The sequence below is a fragment of the Heterodontus francisci genome, chromosome 1, assembly GCF_036365525.1.
Source record: "Heterodontus francisci isolate sHetFra1 chromosome 1, sHetFra1.hap1, whole genome shotgun sequence".
Lineage (NCBI taxonomy): Eukaryota > Metazoa > Chordata > Chondrichthyes > Heterodontiformes > Heterodontidae > Heterodontus > Heterodontus francisci.
The window spans coordinates 15,993,847-16,007,628 of record NC_090371.1 but is presented as its reverse complement, the minus strand read 5'-3'; the positions used below and the strand labels follow the sequence as shown (position 1 = coordinate 16,007,628).

General features: G+C 43.4%; 1 protein-coding gene across 1 annotated transcript in view; it reads right to left on the bottom strand.

Moving 5' to 3' along the window:
• The window catches only part of sema4f (sema domain, immunoglobulin domain (Ig), transmembrane domain (TM) and short cytoplasmic domain, (semaphorin) 4F), a 314,213-nt gene that overhangs the window by 61,185 nt on the left and 239,246 nt on the right, over positions 1-13,782 (bottom strand). The window contains exon 8 of the mRNA XM_068028690.1: positions 2,187-2,368. Within this exon, the coding sequence (XP_067884791.1) occupies positions 2,187-2,368 (182 nt within the window). The remainder of the gene's footprint in view (positions 1-2,186; positions 2,369-13,782) is intronic.

The window sequence follows — 13,782 nt, the reverse complement described above, 5'->3', positions numbered from 1 at the left end:
ACGAAAAATGATTACTTTGTGGCTGTCTTCATTGAGGAATATACAAGAAATCTCCCAGAATTAGAGATCCAAGGGATTAGGGGGAAATGAGGAATTGAAGGAAATTAATATTAATAAGAAGGTTGTATTGGAGAAATTAATGGGGCTGAAGGTTGATAAGTCCCTGGGACCTGATATTCTATATCTTCCAAAATACTATAGATTCTGGAGCAGTTCCTGCTAATTGGAAGGTCGCAAATGCCACCCCACTATTTAAGAAGGGAGGGAGAGAGAAAACAGGGAATTACAGACCTGTTAGTCTTACATCAGTCGTTGGGAAAATGCTAGAATCGATTCTAAAGGATGTGATAAATGGACAATTGGATAATAATGATCTGATTGGGCACAGTCAACATGGATTTATGAATGGGAAATTATGGTTGATGAACCTGTTGGAGATTTTTGAGCATGTTACCAACAGAATTGATTAAGGGAAGTCGTGGATGTGGTATACTTGGATTTTCAAAAGGCCTCTGATAAGGTCCTCCATAGGAGGTTGGTTAGCAAAACTAAAGCACATGGGATAAGAGTTCAGTTAAGAAAAAAATCTGGAAATAAAAAGCTAGCATCAGTAAAATATGTGCCTTTTGGATTGTCGCAAAAGCTCAACTGGAAACCTGCCATCCTTACCTGGTCTAGTTTATATGTGACTACAGGCCCAATTGTAGGACTGAGATGAGGAGAAATTTCGTCACTCAAAAGGTTGTGAATCTTTGGAATTCTCTATGCCAGAGAGCAGTGGATGCTTGGTTGATGAGTATATTTAAGACTGAGGTCAACAAATTTTTGGGCACTAAGGGATATGGGATAGGGTGGGAAAATGGATTTGAACTACCCAGATGATTCTTCTTCTTTGTAGAACAAAGGATAATCTCTTTGCTGACATTTGGCCCATCTTAGCTCCTCCAACAAGAAAACCCGACAATTCTCGCATCACTGTATTCAGTCACTTAAATGAAAGGTCTTAGCAATGAAATAAAAACAAAAATTGCTGGAAATACTCAGCAGGTCTGGTAGCATCTATAGAGTGAGAAAAACAGTGTTAATGTTTCAGGTCGGTGACGCTTTGTCAGAACTGGGAGTGCTGAGAGATGTAGCCAGGCATGGAAAGGAAGCAGGGAAGAAAAGAACAAATGGGAAAATCTGTGATAGGGTGGAAGGCAGGAGTGATTAAATGACAAAAAGGGATTACATCTCTTATTGCCTTCTCTGTTATTTAATCACTTCTGCCTTCAACACGATCAAAGACCTTTCAATTTGTTCTCTCCTCCCATCCCCCCTTTCCCTGCCTGGCTTGAAAACTGTTACATCTCTGAGCGCGCCCAGTTCTAAGAAAGGGTCACTATCTTTAAACATTAACTCTGTCTCTCCACAGATGCTGCCAGACCTGCGGAGTATTTCCAACATTTTCTGTTTTTATTTCAAATTCCAGCATCAGCAACACTTTGCTCAGATCTTAGCAGTGGCTTGAAACAGATAATTAAGAGTGCATATTGTGCTTAGATCAATCAGCAGTTTGCATTTCAATCTGCTTTATCCAGCTCAACAGTAGAATCTTACAGCACAGAAGGAGACTATTCGGCCCATTGTGTCTGTGCCAGCTCTCTAAAAGAACTGTCAAATTAGTCCCATTCCCCTGTCCTTTCCCTGCAAACTTTCCCCCTGAAGTATTTATCAAATTCAATTTTGAAAGTTAGTACTGAATCTGTTTCCATCCTTTCATGCAATACATTCCAGATCATAACAATTCACTGCGTAAAAAACTTCTCTTCTCCTCTTTGGTTCTTTTGCCAATTACCTTAAAATCTGATGCCTCTGTTTACCAAGCCACCTGCTAGGTTTCTCCTTATTTACTCTATCGAAACCCCTCATGATTTTGAAGGAATGAGAGGACTGAATTTAGAAAGCGCTTATGGATATTTGGTGAGATGCACTGGTGAGATGGTGATGGTTTATCCAAGATAGAATTGTCAGCCAACATTTATTATGGACTCCCAAAAAGCAGCAACCTGGAGCTACACTCTAGCAAAGGCATAATGAAGTACCTTTGTAAGGGCAGAAAACTGGCAGAGCTGAAGGAGTTGAAGATTTGAAAATTGGGTATGAAAAACAGAACTGCATTGTGCTATCCAAATCAGCTTACTTACCATCTCGAAGAAAAGACTCCATAGAAGACAGTGGAATTTCTGTAATCCAGGTCAGACTGCAGAGTAAAGACATCGTGAATCTTATCAAAATACATCTCATTGTCCTTGTCAGAGCACACCAAACGGGCTTTGAGAAAGGAGGTCCATTTTTTCTGGAGTGTCTTCCGGCCACCGATGTCTCCCTGAACAAAGGAACATCCATTAAGATGCTTGTAGTCCAACAGCAGCACACCTGATATTTTAATATCAATTTTAAAATATATAAATGCAATAAGAGAGGTTTACTACTAAGAGACCAAAATTTAATTCAGAGTCTCTCACTCATTTGTACTCAGATCTTTTCTTGGGTAAATGTAAAAAAAAGCTAAGATGTATGGCAGAATAGTGGTTATGTTACTGAACTAGTAAAAACAGAGAATGCTAGATCTGTTAAAGGATGGAAGGCAAGAGTGACAAAAGGGATGTGGTGCAAGGCAAAAGGGAGTGTTAATGGAACAAGTAAAGAAACCAAATACAGGTCTCAAGGAGCCGTAAATATCAACAACCAAGCCATTACCAGCACCTGCTTTCTGAAAAAATGGGAGCAATGGTTATGATATGAAATTGTTAAATTCTTGTAAGACTGTAAAGTGCCCAAAGTGGTGCTGTAAATTTAATTGGAACAATGCAGGAAGCAGAGGACAGATAGACCAGAGTGGGAGTGAGATGGAGAAACAAAATGGAAAGCAACCGGAAGCCAAGGTCATACTTGCTGACGGAACGAAAGTGTTCAGCAAAGCGATCACCCAAACTGCGTTTGGCCTCTCCAATGTAGAGAAGCCCACATCATGAACAGTGAATACAGTATACCTAAAGTGACAGAAGTGCAAGTAAATTGTTGTTTCACCTGGAAGAAGTGTTTGAGGCCCTAGATAGTGGGGAGGAGGTGAAAGGGCCTGTGCTATATCTCCTGTGCTTGCATAGGAAGATGCCGTAGGAAAGAAAGGAGATATTGTGGTGCTAACGGTCCCTTCAGAATGCTAAAAAAGGTAACAGAAATGGCATAGGATGATCCATTCAATGTGGAGGCTAGTAGGATGAAAGGTGAGGACAAGGGGAACCCTACCCTGGTTTAATATCTCATCCAAAAGATGGCGCCTTACACTGAAGTGTAAGACAAAATCGAAGGTCTCCAAGGACATACTTTGCGATTTCCTGTTTGCTGATGACTGTGCACAAGTTGCCTCTTCAGAGCTGGGCATGCAATGTAGCATGGACTTGTTCTTCAATGCAAGTGACAACTTTGCCCTTACGATCAGCATAAAGAAAACTGAAGTAATGTACCAGCCTGCTCCAGGAAAGCCCTATCTCACGTCCAAGGTTTCAGTCCATGACCAGAACCTGTCAGCACTTATCTCAGCAGCACATTCTCGAGCTATCCATATCGATGACGAGACACATGCAAGAATTGTCAAACTCGTCAGACTTCGAACATCAGTCTGTGAGCAAAGGGCAGTAAGTCTGCTCAGCAAAATGAAAGTCTATAGAATAATAGTCCTGCCCACTCTGCTCTACACATGCGAGACAGACTGTGTACCAACATCATGCTGAGAAGCTCAAGCACTTTCACTTGAGCTGCATTCAGTAGATCAGATGGCAAGACAAAATACCAGACACTGAGGTGCTCACCCGAGCTGGCATGCCAAGTATCCACACCATACTGAGACAGTCACAACTTGAGCTTGTCATGTAGCCAGAATGCCCAAGTCTGGGGTGCACTCTCATGGCGGACAAAGGAAGGGCTGCAAGGACACTCTGAAGGCTTCGCTTAGGAGTTTTGATATTAGGAGTCCTGGGAGACGTCATGGCGCAACCAAATAAAAAAGGATGCGGCTTCCTTCGAAAGCAAGCAGAAGCAGAGAGAAAACACAAGGACAGGAAACCCTGAGCTAGCAGCTCCTCCAAAACACAATTGTCTGCAGTATCCTGCCCTATTGCTGCAGAACCGTCCGGGCACAGATCGACCTTAGCAGTCACCTACATACTCACTGGAACCCTGCCAAACACCCCATTGATGAACATGGTCATTTTTGCCTTGAAGGATGATGCTCAAGTCTCTGGAGTGGAACTTCAACTCACAACTGAGGTAAGTATGTTACTACTGAGCATTTAAAGGCTGACATTTTTAAGACCATGTGTGAAGAGTTCCTTCTATGGATCAGTTGTAAACATACTGCTAGGTGTGGTCTTGTCCCAGGTAAGGTAGAAAGTTCTCAAGTTTAATTCTCATTCTGTGCCTGGGAAGAAGTAGAAGTGCATCAGTGCTGAAATGGGGTTGGAGGAGAGGAAATAAACAGTCAGGGTTTCTATTTTAGACCACTATCCAATGATCACCATTAGCAAGTGCATCATAAGGACAGGCTCAGGCTTAGCTGGATTTCCAGGCACTCACTTTTTTGAGGCGGTGACTAGTTGTGTAGATGAGGGTAAAGCAGCTGATGCAGTCTACATGGACTTCAGTAAGGCTTTTGATAAGGTCCCGCATGGGAGATTGGTTAAGAAGGTAAGAGCCCATGGGATCCAGGGCAATTTGGCAAATTGGATCCAAAATTGGCTTAGTGGCAGGAGGCAGAGGGTGACGGTCAAGGGTTGCTTTTGCAAGTGGAAGCCTGTGACCAGTGGTGTATTACAGGGATCGGTGCTGGGACCCTTGCTGTTTGTAGTGTACATTAATGATTTAGATGTGAATATAGGAGGTATGATCAGTAAGTTCGCAGATGACACGGAAATTGGTGGATCGTACATAGTGAGGAGGAAACCCTTAGATTACAGGATGATATAAATGGGCTGGTAAGATGGGTGGAGCTGTGGCAAATGGAATTTAATCCTGAGAAGTGTGGGGTGATGCATTTTGGGAGGACTAACAAGGCAAGGGAATATACAATTGATGGTAGGACCCTAGGAAGTACAGAAGGTCAGAGGGATCTTGGTGTACTTGTCCATAGATCACTGAAGGTAGCAGCACAGGTGGATAAGGTGGTTAGGAAGGCATATGGGATACTTGCCTTTATTAGCCGAGGCATAGAATATAAGAGCAGGGAGGTTATTATGGAGCTGTATAAAACGCTAGTTAGGCCACAGTTGGAGTACTGTGTAGAGTTCTGGGCACCACATTATAGGAAGGATGTGATTGCACTGGAGAGGGTGCAGAGGAGATTCAGCAGGATGTTGTCAGGGCTGGAGCATTTCAGCTATGAAGAGAGACTGAAAAGGCTAGGGTTGTTTTCCTTAGAGCAGAAAAGGCTGAAGGGAGACCTGATTGACCTATACAAAATTGAGGGGCATTGATAGGTTAGATAGGAAGAATTTTTTTCCCTTAGCGGAGGAGTCAATAACCAGGGGGCATAGATTTTAGGTAAGGGGCAGGAGGTTTAAAGGGGATTTGAGGATTTCTTTTTCACTCAGAGGGTGTTTGAAATCTGGAAAGCACTGCCTGAAGAGGTAGTAGAGGCAGGAACCCCCACAACATTTCAGAAGTATTTAGATGAGCACTTGAAACACCATAGTATACAGGGCTATGGGCCAAGTGCTGGAAAATGGGATTAGGATAGTTAGGTGCTTGATGGCAGACAAAGACATGATGGGCCAAAGGGCCTGTTTCTGTGCTGTATAACTCTATGACACTCACTGACTCGGTCCACTCATGGTGAATGGCCACGTAGACCAGGTATCACAGCGATATTGCAGCCAGCAAATTCAGTCAGCAGAAGTGGTCAGAAAACTGGCAGTGAAGAGAAGAGGATCCCTTTGTGTCATGTTTAGCTGTTTCACATATTTCTGCGGTGCTTCCACTGCCTTATTATTAGAATGAACCTCACTTAACTGGAACATTATTTCTCTTAATGAGTCTGCCTTGGAGGGAACTGGTGGGAAGGCAGAACCACGGTGTCAAAAAGGGTGAGCCAGGAAAATGAAGAATGAAGGAGTAAGAAAAGGATCATAGCATCTTACAGCATAGAAGGAGGCCATTCAGCTATCTAATTAGTCCCACTCCCCTGTTCTTCTGCCCTGCAATGTTCTTCCCTTCATGTATTTATCCAATTTGTTTTTGGAAGTTATTATGGATTGTGCTTCCGCCATCTTTTCATGCAGTGCATTCCAAATAGTAAACCTTGCTGCATAAAAAAAAAAATTCTCTTCATCTGGTTCTTTTGCCAATTATCTTCACTCAATCTCTGGTTACCCACACTTTGCCAATGGGATTAGTTTCTTCTTATCTACTCGATCGAAACACCTCATAATTTTGAAGACCTCTATTAAATCTCGACTTAACCTTAAAATAGGAGGGTAACTTCTCACTTAATTCCAGGTAGTATGGAATAAGTATAAAGTCAGAATGAGGGGCATCTCTATTCTAGCCATTAAGGGTGCTTATGGTCGCTTCCCCACGCCAGCCTCCAAATAAGCAATGTTGCAAAGGGATAACACAGTACTGAATAGTACCTCCAGCACTGACTGTAAAGGAATAGCAGCATTTGGCAAAATATCCTGAAGTTGAAAAACTATTGTTTATTCAAGACATCGAAAATAAAGCTCAATCTTAATAATATCAGCATGTTCCTTAAGCCTGATTTGTTCGAGCCAGTAGACCAGAGCAAGGGATGTGTAGGAACTTTCCCTTCACTTGAAAGGGTAGGTCAAAGGTTTGATCAAAATAGGGTCCCAGGCCTTATCTAAATAAGTCAGGTGAGTTTGTCTGCACGTCAGGCCTCCAGGCGGCAACTCGTCCATGAGGCTTGTTCCAATCTGGGTCACTTGCCAAGCCCGAGTGTCCCTGGGTAGGTTCTAGAGGTGGGGGAAGGACAACAGGAGGGTCACAGCAGCAACACTATTGAGCTAGGAGGGCACTCCTGTTTTCCATTTCTCCCGGATCCACGTTAAACCAAGTTTTAAAACAAAAACAGACTTATTTGTTGGCAGCTACTGGCTAAGCCACAGCAAATTCTTCATAACGGGAGCAGAGCAGGTTTTAATCAGCTCAGTACTGACAAGTTTCTTTAAAAGGTCTTTAAGCAAGCGTTAGAACGCTTACTAAAATACTCAAGAGGCCTAATGTCTGTTTAAGGCAACAACTAGGATGCCTGAATGCAGTTGATATGGTGCCGGACATATTCCAGGCATCCTGGACACGCTGGATATAGCCCCAGAAACAGGTTATGTTTGCCCCCATTTTCATCAGGAGCGCAAGTGTAACAAGGATCAATTTTTGACCTATAATGTCTGACAGCACCGTGTTATTACAGGTGCAGTTTGCCCTGGAGCTGCATCTGGCACTATTAGACAAAATGGGGGTGCAGTTCATTTCCACAAAATTTACATTCGACGCTCCTTTCAGGCACAGTTAGCTGCAGACCCACCTGAAAAGTAACAGAAGAAATTCAGGAACAGTGAGCATTCAGGAGTTAAATAGTAGCCATTATTACCCCACATTGCACACTGTTTCTGGCAATGCATAGGAGCACAGAGGAATATTGGCTCACATAAATCCATCTAGTCTGTCTTCCTGTATTCTGACACTTGAAACTGATAGATTTTCCTTCAAGATACTTGTCCAATTTTATCTACTTCCCTTGGTAAGCAATGCTAATAAAATGATTATCCTCTCAGAAATGTGTCTTTACATCTTCTCTGAATCTAACTCTTCTAAGCTTCTACTCATGCCCCCTCCTATACCAATAAGCCTGATGTAAGCAGTGGCTTAGTAGATAGCACTCTCATCTCTGAATCAGAGAGGCTCCGTGGTTCAAGTCTCACTCTAGGATTTGAACACAAAAATCAATGCTCACGCTCCAGTGCAGTACTGAGGGAGTTGTTACAGGTGCTGTCTTTTGGAAGAGATGTTAAAGTACAGGCCTTGTCTGCTCTCACAGGTGGACATAAAAGATCCTATGGCGCTATTCTTAAAAAGAACTTTGCTGGAAACCCAAAGTTAAAAGCGACAGAGGGAAGTCAGCAGGAGGCAAAGAGAGCAAGCCTGCGAGAGAACAGTCCCGAGACCCACAGTTAAGATTAACAGTGGGGAGTCAGAGTGAGTGCCTGCAAAAAAAAAAATCAAAGTGTGACATCACAGGAAAGCAGGTAAGTGATTTTATATGCAATGAGTCATAGAGTCATTTACAGCACAGAAGGCGGTCATTCAGCTCATCAAGTGCATGGCTATCCACGCAGCAAATCAGTCCCACTCCGCGCTCGATCCCCATAGACCTGCAAGTTTATTTCCTTCAAGTCCCAATCCAATTTCCTTTTGAATTATTGATTGTCTCCGCATCCACCTCCCTTGTAGACAGCGAGTTCCAGGTCATTGCCACTCGCTCTGTAAAAAAAAATTCTTCCTCATATTCCCCCTGCGTACTCTTGCCCAAAACTTTCAATATGAGTCACCTCGTTCTTGTACCATCAGTTAATGGGAACAGTTTTTCCTTGTCAAACTTACCTAAGCCTGTTGTAATCTTGTATACCTTTACCAAATTTGCCCTCAATTTCCTTTGCTCCAGGTAGAACAACAACAGCTTTTGCAACCTAACCTTGCAACTAAAATCCCCCATCTGTGGAATCATTTTGGTAAATCTCCTCTGCAGTCCCTCAAGGACCCTCACATCTTTCCTAAAGTGTGGTGACCAGAAATGGATGCAATACTCTAGTTCAGCTTTATAAAGTTCAACATAACTTGCCTGCTTTTGTACTCTATGCCTCTATTTATCCGATATGCTTTACGAACCACTCCCTCAATATATCCTACCACCTTCAAAGATTGGTGCACATGGTTAAGAAAGTGCTTCCGCCGTTTGTTAAATATTCTTTGAGGATTCATATTTAAATTGTGGAAATGGATTCATTTTTTGGAAGTTTGAAGATTTCATAGATGTTGGACTTTGTTTTTGTTGAAAAGATTCCATGGATATTTTTTTTTAACAAGGGTTACTGAAAGGTCTTAGAAACATAGAAAAATAGGAGGAGGAGTAGGCCATTCGGCTCTTCAAGCCTGCACCGCCATTCAATACGATCATGGATGATCATCCAAACTCAGTACCCTGTTCCCGCTTTCTCCCTGTATCCCTTGATCCCATTAGCCCTAAGAACTATATCTAACTCTTTCTTGAATAAATTTAATTATTTGGCCTCAACTGCTTTCTGTGGTAGAGAATTCCACAGGTTCACCACTCTCTGGGTGAAGAGATTCCTCCTCATCTCAGTCCTAAATGGCTTACCCCTTATCCTTAGGCTGTGACCCCTGGTCCTGGACTTCCCCGCAATCGGGAACATCCTTCCTGCATCTAGTCTGTCCAGTCCTGTTAGAATTTTGTTGTTTTCAATGAGATCCCCTCTCATTCTTCTAAATTCTAGCGAATACAAGCCTAATCGACCCAATCTCTCTTCATATATCAGTCCTGTCATCCCAGGAATCAGTCTGGTGAACCTTTGCTGCACTCGCTCCATAGCAAGAATATCCTTCCTCAGATAAGGAGACCAAAACTGCACACAATACTCCAGATGTGGTCTCACCAAGGCCTTGTATAATTGCAGTAAGACATCCTTGCTCCTGTCCTCGAATGCTCTCGCTATGAAGGCCAACATACTATTTGCCTTCTTAACTGCCTGCTGCACCTGCATGCTCACTTTCAGCGACTGGTGCACAAGGACACCCAGGTCTCACTGCACCTCCCCCTTTATCAATCTATCGCCATTCAGATAATAATCTGCCTTTCCGTTTTTGCCACCAAAGTGATAACCTCATATTTATCCACATTATTCTGCATCTGCCATGTATTTGCCCACTCACTCAACCTGTCCAAATCACACTGGAGCTTCTCTGTATCCTCCTCACAGCTCACACTCCCACCCAGCTTTGTGTCATCTGTAAACTTGGATATATTACATTTAATTCCCTCATCTATATCATTAATATATATTGTGAATAGCTGGGGTTCTAGCACTGATGCCCATGGTACCCCACTAGTCACTGCCTGCCACTCGGAAAAAGACCCGCTTATTCCTACTCTTTGTTTCCTGTCTGCCAACCAGTTCTCTATCCATGTCAGTACCTTACTCCCAATCCCAGGTGCTTTAATTTTGCACGCTAATTTCTGATGTGGGAGCTTATCAAAAGCCTTCTGAAAGTCCAAAAACACTACATCCACTGGTTCTCCCTTATCTATTCTACTAGTTACATCCTCAAAGAATTCCAGTAGATTTGTCAAGCATGATTTCCCTTTCGTAAATCCATGTTGACTTTGTCCGATCCTGTCACTGTTTGAAAACAACCTTTTGCTGGAAGTCATATGCCTTAAGCTCAATAAACAATAGAAACCTTGGTGACCTGGGGAAGATGTTTGTAGAGAAGAGATATGTCAGATTTATGAGGGTCAGAAGGTTCCTACTGGCTGTTTGTGGTTTTGCTTCTGAGATACTGTTTCGGTTCAGTTGGGATGTGGACTGTGTTTGAAAAGCAGTTGAAGATCAACCTGCCAAGGAATAAACCTCAGCTCATCTTTCCTGCACTTCTTTAAGAGACCCTGAGCAACCCAGTGTGTCAGCTCCTCTTTCCTCCTGTCTTTGAAAAAACCTGCAAAACCAGAGTGTAATAGCGGAAGCTCCTAATGCCACATTTCTCCTGGAAAGCCTACCAGACTATTTCTCGCCATGTCCAGAACAAACTGTACACTGTCCACCCAGGCACCAGCCCAAAAGGGACAACGGAGTCCTTCCATAACTTCTTTTTTCTTCAAGATTTAGCAAGTATTTGTCCAAAGTATTCTTTTATTGTCTATTTTTGCAACAGAGCGCTGCAGACAGAATTTCTTTAATTTTTTCAGTGTGTATGAGTTTGTGTGTAGGGTATTTTAAAAGTGACCTTTCATATTTCAATCTGTGTGTTAATGCCTTGCTTCTTCACTGAATAAGTCTTGTTTTATAATAAACAGATAATTTTGTTGTTTATTAAAGAAACCTGTTCAGTGTATTTTATTCTGGCATAAAGAGTATATGATTGACCGTTTTGGTAACTGGGTAAATCATTTTAAAAAATGAGTTCTGATGAAGGGTCACTGACCTGAAAAGTGAACTCTGCTTCTCTCTCCACAGATGCTGCCAGACCTGCTGAGTATTTCCAGCATTTCATGTTTTTATTTCAGATTTCCAGCATCTGCAGTATTTTGCTTCTATTTAAAAATATATGTTGTGACCTGTGGAAAAGTGGGACTCAAAAAATTGCACTCCTCACACTTCGGTTGTAACAACATGCACCCCCACTCTTTAGAACTGCGTCATTAAATCTATATTGCCTCACTCTATCCCCTCTGCCAAAATGCATCACCTCACACTTGTCAGTATTAAATTCCATCTGCCACTTGTCTGCCCATTCTGCTAGCCTATCTACATCCTGTTGCAGGAGTTTCGCATTACCCTCACTGTCTGCTCTGTATTCCAAGATCCAAGTCATTTATATAAGGCAAAAAAAGCACCAGAACCCAGGCTCCAGTGCTGGAACCCCAGGGCCAGTGCAGGAGGCCTCGGTGAGGTGTAGTATGGGCGTGAAGTCCAGGGGGAGGGGCAGTACATGGAGTTGTAGGTTTTGCTGGCAGGGGTCCTCCGTGGGCCACAGACTGCCACAAAGGAGGGATTCCACCCCCCTCCCCACCCCAAGCCTGCAGGCAGGGTGCCTCTTTTTACAAGGCACCCTCCCCACTTGGCAGAAGCACTCCCGCAGTGGTTATATCCCAGTGGTGGCGGGAAGAGGCCCTCAAATGGCCATTAATAGGCCACTTAAGGGCCTCAATTGGCTGACATACAAACATACATACGAATTAGGAGCAGGAATAGGCCACTCAGCCCCTCAGGCCTGCTCTGCTATTCAATATGTTCATGGCTGAACTGATAACTCCACATTCCCGCCTACCCCCGATAATCTTTCACCCCTTTGCCTATCAAGAATCTAACTACCTCTGCCTTAAAAATATTCAAAGTCGCTGCTTCCACCGCCTTTTGAGGAAGAGAGTTCCAAAGACTCACGTCCCTCAGAGTAAAAAAAAATTCCTCATCTCTGTCTTAAATGGGCAACCCCAGTTCTAGATTCTCCCACAAGGGAAAACATACTTTCCACATCCACCCTGTCAAGACCCCTGTGGATCCTGTATGTTTCAATCAAGTTGCCTCTTACTCTTCTAAATTCCAGCAGAAACAAGCCTAGCCTGTCCAGTCTTTGCTCATATGACAGCCCGCCCATTCCAGTCTAGTAAACCTTCTCTGAACTGCTTCCAACGCATTTACATCCTTCCTTAAATAAGGAGACCAGTACTATACACAGTACTCCAGATGTGGTCTCACCAATGCCCTGCACAGCTGAAGCATAACCTCCCTACTTTTGTATTTAATTTCTCCTGCAATAAATGATAACATTTATTAGCTTTCCTAATTATGTGCTGTACCTCCACACTAACCTTTTGTGACTCATGCACTAGGACACCCAGATCCCTCTGCATCTCAGAGCTCTGCAATCTCTCACCATTTACATATACTTCTTTTTTATTCTTCCTGCCAAAATGGACAATTTCAAATTTTTCCACATTATAATCCATTTGCCAGATCTTTGTCCACTCACTTAATCTACTTATATCCCTCTGTAGCCTCATGTCCTCTTCACAACTTACTTCCCTTTGTGTCATCAGAAAGTTTAGCAACCATTCCTTCAGTCCCTTCATCAAAGTCATTTAAGATAAACTGTAAAAAGTTGAGGCCCCAGCACCGATCCCTGTGGCACACCACTCGTTACATCTTGCCAACCAGAAAATGACCCATTTATGCCTACTCTCTGTATCCTGTCAGCTAGTCAGTCTTCTATCCATGCCAATATGTTAACCCCTACACCAAGCTTTTTTTTTTGCAATAACCTTTGATGTGGCACCTGCTCAAATGCCTCCTGGAAATCTAAGTACAATACATCCACCGGTTACCCTTTATCCTTCTTCTTCTTTGGCCTTCCTGTCTCGAGAGACAATGGGTAAGCACTTAGAGGTGGTCAGTGGTTTGTGGAGCAGCGCCTGGAGTGGCTATAAAGGCCAATTCTAGAGAGACAGACTCTTCCACAGTTGCTGCAGATAAAATTGGTTGTCGGGGTTGTTACACAGTTGGCTCTCTCCTGCACTTCTGTCTTTTTTCCTGCCAACTGCTAAGTCTCTTTGACTCGCCACTCTTTAGCCCCGCCTTTAGGGCTGTCCGCCAGCTCTGGCAATCACTGGCAACTGACTCCCACGACTTGTGGTCAATGTCACAGGACGTCATGCCGCGTTGGCAGACGTCTTTAAAGCGGAGGCATGGATGGCCGGTGAGTCTGATACCAGTGACGAGCTCGCTGTACAATGCGTCCCTGGGATCCTGCCATCTTCCATGCTGCTCACATGGCCAGGCCATCTCAACCGCCGCTGGCTCAGTAGAGTGATATGCTGGGGATGTTGGATGCCTCGAGGACTTCTGCGTTTGAGATATGGTCCTGCCACCTGATGCCAAGGATTCTCCGGAGGCAGCGAAGATCGAATGAGTTGAGACATCGCTCTTGGCTGAC